The 15,486-nt window shown below is 34.4% G+C and overlaps 2 protein-coding genes across 2 annotated transcripts; both read left to right on the top strand.

Annotated features, from left to right (window-relative positions):
* Window positions 1–277: 277 nt before the first annotated feature.
* Window positions 278–8,240, top strand: LOC110608552 (ABC transporter G family member 25). Its single transcript, XM_021747806.2, has 3 exons — window positions 278–792; window positions 937–1,786; window positions 6,862–8,240. Exons 1-3 carry the CDS (start codon window positions 640–642, stop codon window positions 7,881–7,883), a joined length of 2,025 nt encoding a protein of 674 aa, XP_021603498.1. The 5' UTR covers window positions 278–639; the 3' UTR covers window positions 7,884–8,240.
* A 4,268-nt stretch (window positions 8,241–12,508) lies between these two features.
* Window positions 12,509–15,199, top strand: LOC110608571 (subtilisin-like protease SBT3.4). Its single transcript, XM_021747834.2, has 3 exons — window positions 12,509–12,844; window positions 12,941–13,038; window positions 14,915–15,199. Exons 1-3 carry the CDS (start codon window positions 12,579–12,581, stop codon window positions 14,986–14,988), a joined length of 438 nt encoding a protein of 145 aa, XP_021603526.1. The 5' UTR covers window positions 12,509–12,578; the 3' UTR covers window positions 14,989–15,199.
* Window positions 15,200–15,486: the final 287 nt, after the last annotated feature.

The raw sequence follows: 15,486 nt of genomic DNA, 5'->3' as shown, positions 1-15,486 counted from the left end.
TCACCAAGTGTTTGATAAAATGACAAAATAAATAATAAAGTAAGTAACATGATTTTTAGCTAAGCCATAAACATTGAAGGAACTGAATGTGAAGTCATCCACTGTAATAATTACTCTCCCCACTCTCTCCCATTCCCATATCCACAATTACTACCACTTTCTCTCTTTTCAGCCTCCGCTAGCCGAGAGGAGCAAACACCAAGATCATCAATTTTTCTGATAATAAAAGATAATCACCAAGAGAATCAACTCAACTTTTCTTTCTTTAATTTTCTCTTTTTTTTTTCTTCCCCTTTTTTTAATGATCGTTGAATGAAAGTGAACGGCGCTGGACTGAGAGCACTTTCCTTGGAAAGCTGCCAACTGGCTCGTAAATCCGCCACGTTTCGCTTCTTCTGTAGGCGTTTTGCTTTGACGTGGCAACCATTCCCAATCCTTTTTCCTAAATAAATACCCCTTTGTGTCGACCCCCTCTGCTCTCTTTCTTCATTCACATTTGCTCTTTCAAATTCTCTCGTCTCTCAGACCAAAAAACACACACTTGCTGTACAATACCTCATTTCCCATCACTCTCTTTTTGTCCCCGACCACTTCTTTTCTTTTTTTGCCCTTTTCCCTCTCTAGCAAGTAAGTGAAATAATGCCAGCGTTTGACGCTGTAGAATCATCCTCCTCCTTCTCCACCAACAATGGAGCCTCATTGGACGGCCCAGATCAATCCAATCACGTTCATCGAGATCCGCGTGATCTTCCATCTTTAATGGTGTCTTCTTGTTATCCCATTACTCTCAAGGTACTTCTTTTATTGGACATAGCCTTTTTTTTTCTTCTTCTTCTTTTACTGTGTTTCCCTTGTGTTGGTCTACCCGAGTCAAGCATTCTTGACTCGGTATTGACTCAGTTTGACTTAGTTTTGACTTTTTCTTTTTCCATGCAGTTCTTCGACGTGTGTTATAGGTTGAAAATTGAGAAGAAGCAAAAGGGACGAGGCAGCAGTAATATCAGACGGATATTAGGTCATGGACCCACTCAATCTAATCAAACACCAAGTGCTATGATTCAAGAACGCACGATCTTGAATGGGATTACTGGAATGGTTTCCCCTGGTGAAATCTTGGCCGTTCTTGGTCCATCTGGGAGTGGCAAATCAACGCTCCTTAATGCGCTTGCAGGTAGACTCCAAGGTCACGGCTTCACCGGAACTATACTCGCCAACAACAAAAAGCTGAGCAAACAAACATTGAAACGCACCGGTTTTGTTACTCAGGACGATATCCTTTACCCTCACCTCACCGTCCGCGAAACCCTAATTTTCTGCTCTTTGCTTCGTTTACCAAAGACACTGTCCAAAAAAGAGAAGACTTCTGTCGTTGAGTCGGTGATAAACGAGTTGGGTTTAAAGAAATGCGAGAACACAATAATCGGCAACAGTTTTATACGTGGGGTTTCCGGTGGGGAACGAAAGAGAGTGAGTATAGCTCATGAGATGCTCATAAACCCTAGTTTGCTCATTCTCGATGAACCCACGTCCGGTTTGGACTCCACCGCCGCGCACAAGCTGCTCTTGACATTGGGTTCACTGGCGCAGAAGGGAAAGACCATCGTTGCTTCCATGCATCAACCTTCTAGCCGAGTTTACCAGATGTTTAACTCAGTGTTGGTATTGAGCGAGGGAAGGTGTATGTATTTTGGGAAAGGAAGTGAAGCCATGGGTTATTTTGAGTCGGTTGGGTTCTCGCCGTCTTTCCCCATGAATCCTGCTGATTTTCTCCTTGATCTCGCTAATGGTACGTATGCTTTAATCGTTGTTTTTGTCTATGCTATAGTTGACTCGTATGCTTAGGATTTAACTTTTTGTTTGATTTAACATCTGCATTATTAGGACGATTGATAGACACCACGTATATTGTTTCAATCTCTTGATCAGATTTTCACTTAGTTTTCCATGAGATGCGGTGATGGTAGATTCCTATATAGGTTGATCTAAGAATTTCACGTTTTGAGAAGTTAAAAAATGTACAAGTTGCGGTGGGTAGAGTGTGAGGTGGCCCATGAGGAAGGATTTCAATTATTATTATTATAAATACAAATCAATACCTTACCAAAAAAAAAAAATACAAATCAATACCACTGTGGTCATGTGGTCAGTATATACATGTACTACTTCTCCATACCTTTCCTTTATGTCAAGAATTGAATATCAATATTATAGCTACTACTCACCATCTGTTAACTCTAGGATCTGGGCCATATCCAAAAGCTTAAAAGAATCACTGTGTACAGTGTCCCACTGGGGATGCATTAAATGTTTTCTGCTACTCTAGCTGTAGAAAGTGGTGCTTATGTCCTGTTGATCGGGACTTGGCGTTCTTGTTAAGACTTAGATTTAGAGTTTCCTTAGCTTCATTAGGCAAGCGATGGTGGCGGTGGGAGGAGGAGGAGGGTGGTGGTGGTGATGGGTAGTGATTATTTTATTGTTTGGATGAGATGGAAAGCGATGGCTTATGTTATGCTGACGTAACTTTAGGGGATAAAGGGTTCTGATCTGGTTCAGTGGGGAAGAAAAATAATGTTCAGCTTCTCTGAGCACGTGTCATCTTTGCTTGGGCTTGAGGGTCTCTCTCCTGCTTTTTCTCTTAACTGGATCAGACTTCTTTTACTATTATTTATCTTTCACCTCCATTAATTCATTTCCCTGGTCCTTTGCACCTTTCTGATCTGAAAATTGGTAAGCTTTCTCTGCATATTTGCATTGAGATTTGGGGTCGAAACTCCTTTATTTTTTTCTAAAAAACATTATGCCAATATTTTTCAAAAAACGATTTGGAAAAGTGTATTATTATAATTAAAACCTTCCACGTTTATTTTTAAATAATTTCTAATATCCTCTTTTTCTTAATGATACCTCCAACAGTAATACTAAACAAATTCCTTAATTTCTTTGCTTTGAGAACTTTTAAATTAATACTAGGGTGGATTGGATTCGATTTTTTTAATGTATTATTTGAGAAGACTTGATACCATGTTCAGAACCACTCACAATATCCAAAAACGACCAGCAAAGTCTACTTTTTGGCTTAGACTATCACCTCATAGGGACAGCTACTTCTTAGATTAAGAAAGGTAAGCCTAGGTGTTATTGCCTTTTCCTTTTTATTGGGATGCGACTTAGGGTGGCCTCTCCAAGCTGAGTTTGAGATATTTGGGTGAACTGAGAGATTTGCATATGCAAGTGCTTTTCAAATATTTTTTTTTTGGCTACAATTTCAAGTATTTTTTCTGCAAAATAGATTGATGTGACCTAAGAGAGAGATACTCTTACTATAAGCGGAAGAGATGATATATAGTATGGAGTTTGCGTGGACCCTTGAGTCACATCCTTTACTCAATATTAATGAAGGTTTCATGAACAATATGAGATGGTGGACTATGCTTGAGAAAGTTACTTTTGTTGTGATGTTGAGTCCTCATCAACGTTGAATTAGAGATGAAATTAGTGTTGCTTTATTAATTGACTAATTGATGGTTCTGCTGGCATGATGACTAGTCATTGCTATAGGCTAGCCGTAGAGAGACCTATTCTTGATAAGATTCTTCTGTTGTAATGAACATTTCATTAAGTTTAGATGAAGGCTAATCAATAATTTCTAAGTGTCTGATTAAATCCTAGATAGTTTAAGGCTGTGGAGAACTTGAGCTCATATGACAATGAATTAATAGGATTAAGCTCGTTTTATATGAGTTGGATAGTCGAGTTTAGGGGTGAGCATTCAGTCGGTTTGATTTAAAACTGAACTGAATAAATCGAAAATAAAAATTTTAGTATTTATAAAAATCGAATCAAACTGATTTTGTTTAGAAATCGAATCGGATAGAACCAGTCTGATTCGGTTTGATTCAGTTTGATTTGATCGGTTTGTATTTTTAATAAATTTTTATTTTTTATACTTTATTTTTAGTATTTTAAAATTTAATTAGAATATTTTAATATGACCTAATCTCTCTATATTATTGAAAATAATATACTATTATTACTAATTAATTCGATTTGATTTTTTTGATTTTTTTTTCTGATCAAAACTGAACCGAATTAAAATAACTAAAAATTTTAAAATTAAAAACTGAATCGAATTGGAATAAATAAAAAATCGAATTAAATTTTTAAATTAATTCAATTCGATTGATTTTTTCGGTTTGAATCGAATAGTGCTCATTTAGTCGAGTTATACGAGTTATAGGCACTTATTGGTGGATTTGGGTTAAATTATTGGTGGAGTATGGCACTACAACCCAAAGTCTACAAATAAATAAATAGGTTAAGTGGAGTTTGACTAGATGTTTTTATCCTTTTCAAACCTCCTTTTTAAGGCTAGGTGTGTGCAACTTTCTTCAACACTAAACATTGGAAGATAACTATTGGATTCTTAACTTCCTCTTTAATTTCCATCTTGGGAGACCATGATGGTAAGGTGGAGAAAGAAAGTATATTAATTTTATGACGACATTGATCACGTTAGAAACCATGTTTAGACTTTAATTAATCTAAGCACTTGAAAGAAAGTTTCCCTTAATTGGTGTGTCCTTAGACTTGTTGTCTCCATGAGTTTTTATTTTTTGGTTTCTTTAGTTATTTGTTTATTCCTATTAATAGATAGATACGCATGTAAAGGAAGGTAATCTACTTTTCTTTTCTTAATGTATAGATATAAATAAGGGAAAAGAAAGATGGGTTTTTATTTATTTATTTATATATATGAGAAAAGATGGGTTTTACAGAAGAGTTTTGGATTTTGGTCCATTCTATTTAGTTGAATTTATCAATTTGAAAGACTACAATTTGATGATTAACTTCTTGATTCTTAGTTTTTGGTCCTTCTTTCATGGTCAAATTTGTTATTCATTGGTCTTCTATATATCATGGTATATGATGTTGAGAGGACTTTGCTCTTCTTATCAATTTGACTTTCATGATCATTGGTGAAAATATGTTAAGGGTATTTAGATAGTGGCCAACTTCTTTGATATCCTTCTGGTGGTGGTGCTAATAGTGATTTTCCTATTCATTCTTTTCATGTGGGAATTCTGTACGTTTCTCTTTCTTTCTTTTTTTTTTTTTCACTCGTCCTTCCTCCATTGCCCAATACATATTTTTCTAATGGGTGATTTACCATAATTTCCTTCATCCATTTTCTGAAAATTTAGAGACATTTTCTGAAAATATATGGATGGACTTGTTAATAGATGCATTCTATACTTTGAAGACTAATGTGGCTGCAACTTCTTCCCCTACTTAGTTCCCTTTCTATTCTTATTTAAACATCTTTTTGAAATTTTAGCTAAGAATTTCTTGGAGACCAACAAATGTTGGGATTTTTTACATTTTCCATGGAAATTTTCTCATAAATGTAGTAAAAATCTTAAAAAAATAGAAGAAAAAACAAAAAAGAATTGGTGGCCTAAACCTCAGTGGCAGCACCAACATTAGTGGACTTCCACCTTACCACCAAGATTGGTCTGCTTTTGTAAGCTATGCTGTTCTACTCATTACTTGTGCTCTATTTACATTATATCACTAAATCTTTGAAATCCATTAATTTAACCACCTTTTATTTCTTAATCTCTGGTGCGCTTCCTACTAATCTTCTATTTCATTTGAATTGTTTTTATTTCAAATTGCCTCATGTGGTCCAATGAGGTTCCAGACTTGTTACTGGTGGTCCTTTAATAGATTCTCATTGGCTGAACATTAGATTACTGTCGACACATACTCTTTTAAGATATTTGATGAATAATAATCCTATATTAATATGACTTTTCTTCCTAATAAAGCATGTCCACTCTACCAACCATTGTCTAAACACTTATCCCTTAATTCACTATTTTATAAAGATTCCAAGATTGCTGTGTCCTATCCCTGTATCTTTGCTGATAATTTAATATTGCAAAAGAATTTTAAATTAAGAAGGAAATGTTTCTTTGCTTCTCCACCTTCCATGTGGTACTATCAGCTAAAAATTTCTTTTTTCCTTTCTTTTGGGTCCCTAATATTACACTTGAATTATATTGAGGTCCAGCAGAGATTTGGATTTTTCATATCTTTCTTGCTTCCCTGCTGAGTAATATATGCTCAGAATAGTGTTGTTTAAGGAAATATCTTGGGAATGTGAACAAATTCTCAGGGAATAAAAAAATTTTAATTTATCAAACACCCTGTGCTTTTAATCCTCTAAAGAAGGCATCACATGTGCACATGCATGTGTGCTTCCAGGAAGAAGGCCTGGTTAGAATTTTACAGATGTTTATGATTCTGTAATATTTTATGCCTTTCACACACATGTAGTTCCTTCAACCTTTCCTCATTACTCAAGAAATTTAATTCATTCTGGATCGTGGGGAAGAAAATTTCAAAATGCCATAGTTGTTTGTTTGTCCATATGCTGCTATGAACTTGCCATTGCATGGGTTCTACGTTTTACATGTCCATCGTTGATACATAAAGAAAGAAAATTATGACAAGTACAAATCTGGACCATGACTTGAGATTTATGATATGAATTTCATAGAATGATATTTCATTTTTTAGCTAGAAACAGAGAGTTTTCTGCTGGGAAAGTGTTTTTCAATCTTCCTATGGCCAAGAAATTGACACAATATATATACATTTTCTCCCTATAGCCAAGAAATCAACTCTGTATATACATTCTGCTGGGAAATGTATTGTGCTATACAGCTTGAGAATCATGAGGAGCTATTGAAGTTAAATTCCATTTTATTTGATTTCTGATGGTATATGATCAAACTTAAGTAAAATGAATCCTTAGAACAGATTTATAATAGCCTCTTGCTTAATTATCTTGTGCAGGTGTTTGCCAACTTGATGGTGTAAGCGAAAGAGACATGCCGAACATAAAACAATCTCTAATTGCCTCTTACAACAATGTGTTAGCTCCAAAGGTAAAAGCTGTCTGCATGGAGACCACCGTTACTTCAACAAAAGAGACAAGTTTATGCGGAAGCCATTCTTCCAGAGGAAGTAGATGCTGCGACAGAATTGGCTTTGCCACATGGTTTAACCAATTCAGCATTCTTCTTCGCAGAAGCCTCAAAGAAAGAAAGCACGAATCATTCAATACTCTTAGAGTCTTCCAAGTAATCACAGCTGCATTATTAGCCGGTCTAATGTGGTGGCACTCAAATTTTCGAGACATTCAAGATCGACTAGGTCTCCTCTTCTTCATGTCAATCTTCTGGGGAGTCTTCCCTTCTTTTAACTCGGTGTTTGCCTTCCCACAAGAAAGAGCTATCTTCATGAAGGAACGAGCCTCGGGTATGTACACTCTTTCTTCCTATTTCATGTCGCGAATAGTCGGAGACTTGCCAATGGAGCTCATCCTCCCAACCATTTTTCTAACCGTGGCTTATTGGATGGCTGGATTAAAACCTGAACTGGGATCTTTTCTCCTGACTCTGGTGGTTCTGCTCAGCTACGTGCTCGTCTCTCAGGGACTTGGCCTTGCCTTTGGAGCAGCTATAATGGATGCTAAGCAAGCTTCAACTATAGTAACAGTAATAATGCTTGCATTTGTACTAACTGGAGGATTTTATGTGCATAAGGTACCATCTTGTGTGGCTTGGATCAAGTACATTTCAACTACATATTACAGCTATAGGCTGCTTATTAGTGTCCAGTATGGTGAAGGGAAGCAACTTTCAGCAATACTAGGTTGCTCCCACCATAAAATCAGTGAGAAAGCAAGCTGCAAGTTCCTGGAAGAAGATGTTGGAGGGCAGATAAGCCCTGGACTTTGTATCAGTGTCCTAATATTGATGTTTGTGGGGTATAGGTTATTGGCTTACCTGGCACTGAGGAGGATCAAAGCTTGATCATTTTGTGTTGTTTAACCAAAAGGGTTCGTGTTTCTCCTGCAGATAAATTATCATAGGACCTCTTCTAACTATAATTCTTGAAATGAAGAAAACAGATGCAAGAAAGATGTGGGTGTTTGTTGACGGTTGGTGTAGAAGCTGATGGTTCGAGTCTAGAAGCCAGTTTGTTTTTAGTTGGAGAAATGGGTTCACACTAACTGTAAATGAACAAAAATATATATATTTTTAGACCAGTTTGTGGCTGGCAAATGTAAAAGATCGAGCCAGCAAGCAAAGTCCTTTTAGTTTGTACCTCGTTATATTTGATTATTAATTGCTAAATTTTCAATGCAAATCCATTGCAATATTTCCTTACTTTATTTTTTTGGTTAAGTGGGCAACTAGGATTGAATTTGTACCATGGGAGAGCGATATAGGACTGATCAATACTTGAATTCTCTGAGCCTGAAGACAAAATACTTGAATTCATAGTTAATCATTTAATGTGGAAAAATGCTTAGTAGTGTTTCAGTTATCAATCTTCTTCCTCTTTCTGCTATGTCTTCTTGTCTTATGTTATTTTTTTTTATTGGATTCTCAAACATGTTTTGCTAACTCTAAATTAATGGGTTGTTTTTCAATGTTTCTTTGTTGCTGGGTTTTGGTCGAAGGATTTTGTCTTGGCTATTGGTTTTTGGTTTTGGTGTTTCTATTGTGGCTCATGGTCTCCCCTTGTTCCAATTGCGAGGATCTGTCTCCCTTGTTTTTTGAGTTTGGTGTTGCCTGTGTTGTTTCTTTTGGACTTTGGACTCTTCCTGTTTTCAAGTTTTTTATACGATGCTCTCCTGTTTGTTGGCCTATGGTGTTCTAAGAGTATATTTTTTTGGGCCTATTGACACAAAAAGGACTTAAATTTGACAAGTTTTTATATCGATGGTTCAAACTTTAAATTTTAAATAAAAAAGTCTTAATCTTTAAATTTATTATAATTATAATAATTTTTTAAATTAATTTTGATCATATTTAAATTAATTTACCTGACATACAATATATTATTATTTTTATCATATAAACAATTTAATTAACTTGAATTAAATTTTAATGAAGACTTTAAACTCTTAATTACCTAAAATTCTCAATTAAAATTTTTATTTAAATATGAGAGAATTAAGTATTTCAATTTTTTAATTTAGAAATTTTATATAATTAAGAGTTTAAAATTTTAATTAAAATTTAATTTCAATTAATCAAGTTACTTACGTGATAAAAATAACGACACATAATCTATCGTCTAAATTAATTGAAATCTGATAAAAATTAATTTAAAAACATGCTACAATTATAACAAATTTAAAATTTGGGATATAAAATTAAAAGTTTAAATTATAAATGTAAAAACTCGTAAAATTTGAATTTTTTTTTTAATCTTCTAAGCTTTTTCCGTGGTTTTAAATTTTGACTACGAAAGTTTATGCTTAGTAATTCTTAATCAAGAACTCCTGATTTTTAGTTTTTCTTTTTGTTATGACATTTTCTTCATTATACTATATAGATTTAAATTCGGGCGATGCTACGATAATATTTTAATAAATATTATTAATTAATTGATATTTTAAAATTAATATTAATTAATCATATTTTAAATTAAGTGAAATTAATTATGATATATATTATACACATCATTTCATTCAAAAATGGAAAAATTATGTTAACACGTTTGGCGTTAACATGAAAAAACTCTTAAGTTGTTTAGCATTCAAAACTAAAAGAACCACAAAAGTATACATAAACCATAATAAAAGGTAGCAATTTATATTTCCTTAATAAGCTTTATGCCTACGAAAGCTAAAGTAAACACATACAAAATCGTGCATTAAAACACCAATTTTTTGGGAACAATGCATAAACAATTGCACTTGATTTGGATCTTTTAAATTGACAGCCTTCTCTCCTATGATGTGTTGAAATATGGTTCTAAGTGGAAGATACATTAAAAGTCAGTTTCCTAATGAACAACATGTACAACAAATTTTGTTTTTTTATTTCTACATAGTAAAACACAATTAATGTGGAGATTTTGGATTTATGATTTTTTTTCACTCTTAAATATGCTCATTTTACCGAGACTATTGCCCAATAGACTACTGCCAAAATAAAATTTATATCAATGTATTGTGAATCCTATAAAATAGAGGGGAAACCCTAACTTTAGAGGTCCTACCTTTAGAGTTCATTTTAATATATTTTGAACATAATTATTTTATTTCTAAAGGTCTTACCTTTAAAGTTCTAGTTATGGGAAGCACTACCTTTAGAGTTCTAACTATGGGAAGCACTACGATTCTTACTTTGGAGATGTGGCTGTGGGAGGTCTTACATTGATGGTTCTCCTTTGGAAGGTCTGACATTCCAAAGGAAGAACATCAAAGCCAGTAGACCATCAAAGTCAGGTCTTTCAAAAGAAAGAACCACCAAAGTCCAACCTTTTAAAGGAAGAATAAGACCTTCGGATCTTGGTGGTCCTTCCTTTTGAAAAGTTTAACTTTAGTAATCTTCCTTTTGGCCTTATTATTCTTCCTTTGAAAGGTCGGACTTTGGTGATCTTTTTTTTGAAAAGTCTGACTTTGGTGGTCTATTATTTTGGAAGGTCTGATCATATTGTTCTTATTTTAGAAAATCTGACATTGGGTAGTTTACTCTTTTGGAAGATATGACTTTGGTGGTCTACCATTTCGGGTCTTGACCTTCCGATAGCTTACCCTTGCAGCCTAACCTTAATAATTTACCTCTTGGTGGTATTTCTTTTGAAAAGTCTAATTTTGTTATTCTGCCCTTGTAGAATGCTCATTTGAAAGGTTTAATCTTGGTGGTTTGCTCTTTTGAAAGGTTGGATCTCGGTAGTCTTCCTTTTGGAAGTGTCTAACCTTATTAATATTTTTTTTGAAAGATTTGACCTTGATGGTCTATTATTTCGACTTTGCCTTTCTGACCTGATTTTAGTGATTTGCCCTTTTGAGACTTACTCTTTCTACCTAACTTTAATAGCCATTTCCGGTCGGTCTTATGTTAACTTTTTCATAATTAAATTATTAAGATAAGTTAAATATGAGTTAGAATATAATGAAAATTATTGAGTACTTATAATCGACAATAATCTATGGAATTCAAAGTGCTAATTGGATCTCATATTTTTAAAAATTTTGTTAATTTTATATAAATTGGTGATAATGATTTAGCGTTGGAAACTCAACCATTCCTGTTAAACAAGTCTTTTTATTATGTTCAAATTTCGGGCAAATGTGCTCTTTGACATTGATAAATCTTTTTTCCTCTGGGCTCCCTGATGGGTCTGGTTTTCTTCTTGGTCCATCATATGGGTCCATTAAATGGGTCTCTCAATGTTCTATTTGACGAAAAGACCTGCAAAATAATAAAAAATGGTCAGGGGTCTATCGGGAATGCCCCCGGTGGAGACCCTCCGACGTTCAAGTTAGATTTTATGAATTAGAGTAGTATATTTAAGCAAGAGTTGTAGAGAGAAGATAAAAATGGAGTCTATGAAGGAGAGAGAGGAAGAAGAGAGTGTCCTGAAAGAGAAGACCCCCCATTCTATAGTGCTACCTGTCCATATCACTCAGGCCCGTATGTACGGATGTGTCAGACCCCTTCTCCACGCCAAGCGGCCGTTTAATTCTCCCTGTCACGCATGCGAACAGGGTTGGTGAGTGACTGGGCCTGCTTCCCTATTGGGCCTGGGTCCATATCTGATTCGAATTGCCCTGGGTTGCTGGTCCCGGGCTTATGAAGTTGGGCCGTCTTTCGAGCGTATGGTCTGACGGGCGTTAGACTTGCGGCCTTCTCTTGGATCCGTCCTTATTCCTGGGCTAGCAAAGTCAGGAGGTTATCAGACATAGTTTTAGAAAATAATTTAAGTAGTGCTATGTTATCAACTTAATTTGTTTAAAGGGCAAAAATCGAGTTCTTGATGACTTAATAAAATACGATTAAAGAGTGTATTTTTAGTGGGTGAGATATGAATTATATCAAAAAAATTTCGCTCATAAATTTTTCGTCTTTAAATTTTAAAATGTGCACAATAGTTGATTTTATATATAATTTCTTTAATAATTCTCTTTATGATGTTTCTTCACTTGGACATGATTTTTAAATTACTTATGATGCCTCAATTTTTACTGATGCATTATTGCTCTTATTTTTTTAAAAAAATAAAAATTAAATATTAAAAAAGTAAAATATGAGATCTCTCGAATACACTTATTTACTATCAGATTAAACTTATATAAGTGCTTATTGCTCCTATCTTTAAACCTTAACATTTTGGTGTCTCTATTTTTGTTTCCTTTTGCATCTGGTTCACCTTCTTTGATGTTCTCTATAATTTTTATCTCTAACCTTCATGTTCGTGTTGGTCTTAAGGAAATCCACTTTTTTTCTTTTCCTTCTTTTTATTCTTCCAATTTTCACAAAATCGAGAATGAACCACAAGAGCCAAACATCTTGTTCAACCCCGGCGGTTGCTGTGCTGACAAGGATGCATCTGGTTATACAAAGGAAAAACAAAACATTAAAATACAGAAAAACGGAATGAATGAGCAATTAAAAGACAAAAAGAACCTTGGGAGCGAGAGACAAAGCAGAGCAGGCCAACGCCTTGGGGGATCAAAACGCAGAGTTTCCAACAAAAATACATAAATGCTCCGGTCTTGTACTCAATCATCACTATCCAAAAAACCCAAACCCGTTTCGATTCGATTCCATATGCAGAGAACCGTAAACTCTTCTTCGGCGTCGGTGCTCTTCGTGTTGCTCGCGATCCTTCTGATCAAAATGGCGGAATCTGTTCCTTCTCCCGCTGTTGACTCTTCCAATGCAGATGTTCATATTGTCTACACCAAGAGGCCCCAGGATGAGGAGCCTGAGGCCTACCATATCCGAACCCTCGCCTCCGTCCTCGGCAGGTAAATTCTCAATCTATTAATCAATCAATTTGGTAATTGAGGTATCAAATGTTTTATTATGTGGGTTTATTTGATTTAATTTGAATTGAATTGAAGTGATGAGGCTGCAAAGGAGGCTTTGCAGTACAGCTACAAGACGGCTGCTAGTGGATTCTCAGCCAAGCTCACCCCTGAGCAGGTTGAGCAAATCTCAAGTATGTCCCTTTATTTTTTTTTCTTTCACCTTTCAGTTTTCTTGATTATTTGTCAGTGTATTTGATTGGAGTTTGTTGTGAATTATAACCCACGGTTAACGTTATTATGAAATGGTTGTTATTTTCAGCTAATTCCGTATGATATGCATTATTTATTTCTCTGCATGTCCTAAGGACTGAAGAAAGAATTTTGTAGACAATCAAGAGTAGGATTAATAAAATTTGATAGAAGGAAAATAGTAAACATGCTGGCAAACAAGGTTGAAACAGTAAGGAGGGCAGGGGTGTTGGATTTTTTAGGCAATTATTAAGCTTAATTGCAAAAAATAAATCAAATATTTGCTTGTTTTGGTGATATATTCATCAATTCTATGTCATGAATTGGTCAAGACCCACTATTATCATCTGCAGAAGATGTAAGATCCTTGGGGACTAAAACACACTCTTCTAGCAATGGTTCTTAGTTTTTATGGTGAGGGAATGCAGGAAGATTCTTGATCACTCAAATGATTGCCACTTCTCTGCCATATCCAACTTGACATTTCCAATTCTGATATTGGTGGAAAATTTGCAGCATTCCATCGAATTCCTTATTCTAGTGGCGACTCTTTCTTCGGGAAGCCTTCTAGACATTATTATGAATGATATCATTGATTTCATTGATTAGTAAATCACTTTAGATTTGTTTTGGGATCTACCTTCTTCAAGTTTCAAGAGTAAAGTACTTCCAATCCTTAGAATCCAATTCCTAGCAAATGCTGCCATCCCTATTTGAGTGGGAAACCTCCATTCTTGAATGTGAGTCTACTTCTGCAGCCAAAAATTGAGGAGCAAAGGGAGAATTCCATGGTGGAGACTTCCCTTATGGTAATGGATGCATTGATGAGTTTGTGAGTTATAAAATTGAGAAGTTTGGGATCATCTGACAAGTGTAACTTTTGTTTATGCACCTCTGCCTTTCCCGGGTCTTAGAGTAGATGAACATGTCCTTGATGGGGAACCTTTAATACTTTGCTTAACCTTTAAAGTTTGATTTTACTTTCTATACCCAGGAAGTTTGATAAACTCTATGATGTTATGTAAATTTCTTAATTATTGCTTGCTATCTCATCTGTAGGTATGCATTATTTTGTTCTAACTAAATAATCGAACTTTACCAATGAAATTTAGTTGTTTCAGCTAGAGGATATTATATTCAGTTTTTGGTTTGGTTATCAATTTTTACAATTTTCGATTTTCAGTTATTGGTTTGATTATCTCCAATTTGAAACTGAATTAACAAGATTTTCATTAATCATTATACAGACTATAATTTTCTTAATGATCTATCATTTATGGTTAGTTTTTTATAATTTTATTAACAATATTTTTAATTATAATTACCTTTTTATTAAAAATTGTCATATTTATTATTTTTATAAGTATATTTTTATCACTATTTTATTGATTAATAATATAAATTATCATCGTTATAATTTTTTTAGTTAGTCAGGTTATAAACACATAACTGACTAAGTGTTTCACTTTCGACTGTTTTTGGTTTTCTCTTATACTTTGGTCTTGGAGCAGTGCCTAAAATTTATTTAGTTGACATTTCATTTCGGTTGAACCAAATGCTAACTCCTATTTGTTCATCTTATGATGTGAAAAAATTCTGATAACAACAGAATGTGCTACTGATGCAATTGTTTTAATTTTTTAAATGCATTCTGACAAATTACATCTCCATAAATTGCTTTCAAATCTTTTATTCAAATCTAAGCCATTTCAAATGAATATGGGTTCATCTCTTGCAAAATGTAAATTGTTTATTTGACTTTATTAAAAATTGTGAGTATTATAATATTGAAAATTTTTCAATTTCCGTGCTTTACAGAACAACCAGGCGTTCTTCAAGTTGTCCCTAGCGGGACATATCGGCTGCATTCAGGACCTGAGAGGCTGCACTGAGACCTCTCTACGCCCTTACTGTAACTAAATAAAATATTGCATCAGATAATAACCCTGTGTGTAAGAAAGTTTATTGTGTGGTTTGTGTTCTTAAGCAATGTGTTAGGTGCTAAGAAATCTCTGGATCTAAATTACATATGTAATTTTACTTGTACATCTATGAACTATTGCTCTCTAAATTTTCTTATTAATCAATTCTGTTTGATTTGGCTGCTAAAAGCTTATAAATTCTTGTTACTCTTTACACTCTTTCAGTATAGGCCTTTAAGCTTATAAACAAAAGAAAGTTGCAATATACAGCAATAATAACGACCCTCTGAACTGGAAGCAACTGAAGACATCATTACTGCCTCTTTGGAAGAAGCTTGTTCATGTTGCAGGAAAATTTTGGAGGATACAATTTCTAAAGAATTCATGGAAGAATATTTATGGTTGATTGGGAAGAACTCTGCATCGTTCTACAAAAAGCATTTTGAAGACTTTAATTTGTATGCAAAA

This window comes from Manihot esculenta, chromosome 2 (assembly GCF_001659605.2).
Source record: "Manihot esculenta cultivar AM560-2 chromosome 2, M.esculenta_v8, whole genome shotgun sequence".
In the NCBI taxonomy this organism is placed as follows: Eukaryota; Viridiplantae; Streptophyta; class Magnoliopsida; order Malpighiales; family Euphorbiaceae; genus Manihot; species Manihot esculenta.
Note: the sequence above shows the minus strand (reverse complement) of the source record. Positions and strands in the feature narration are given on the sequence as shown.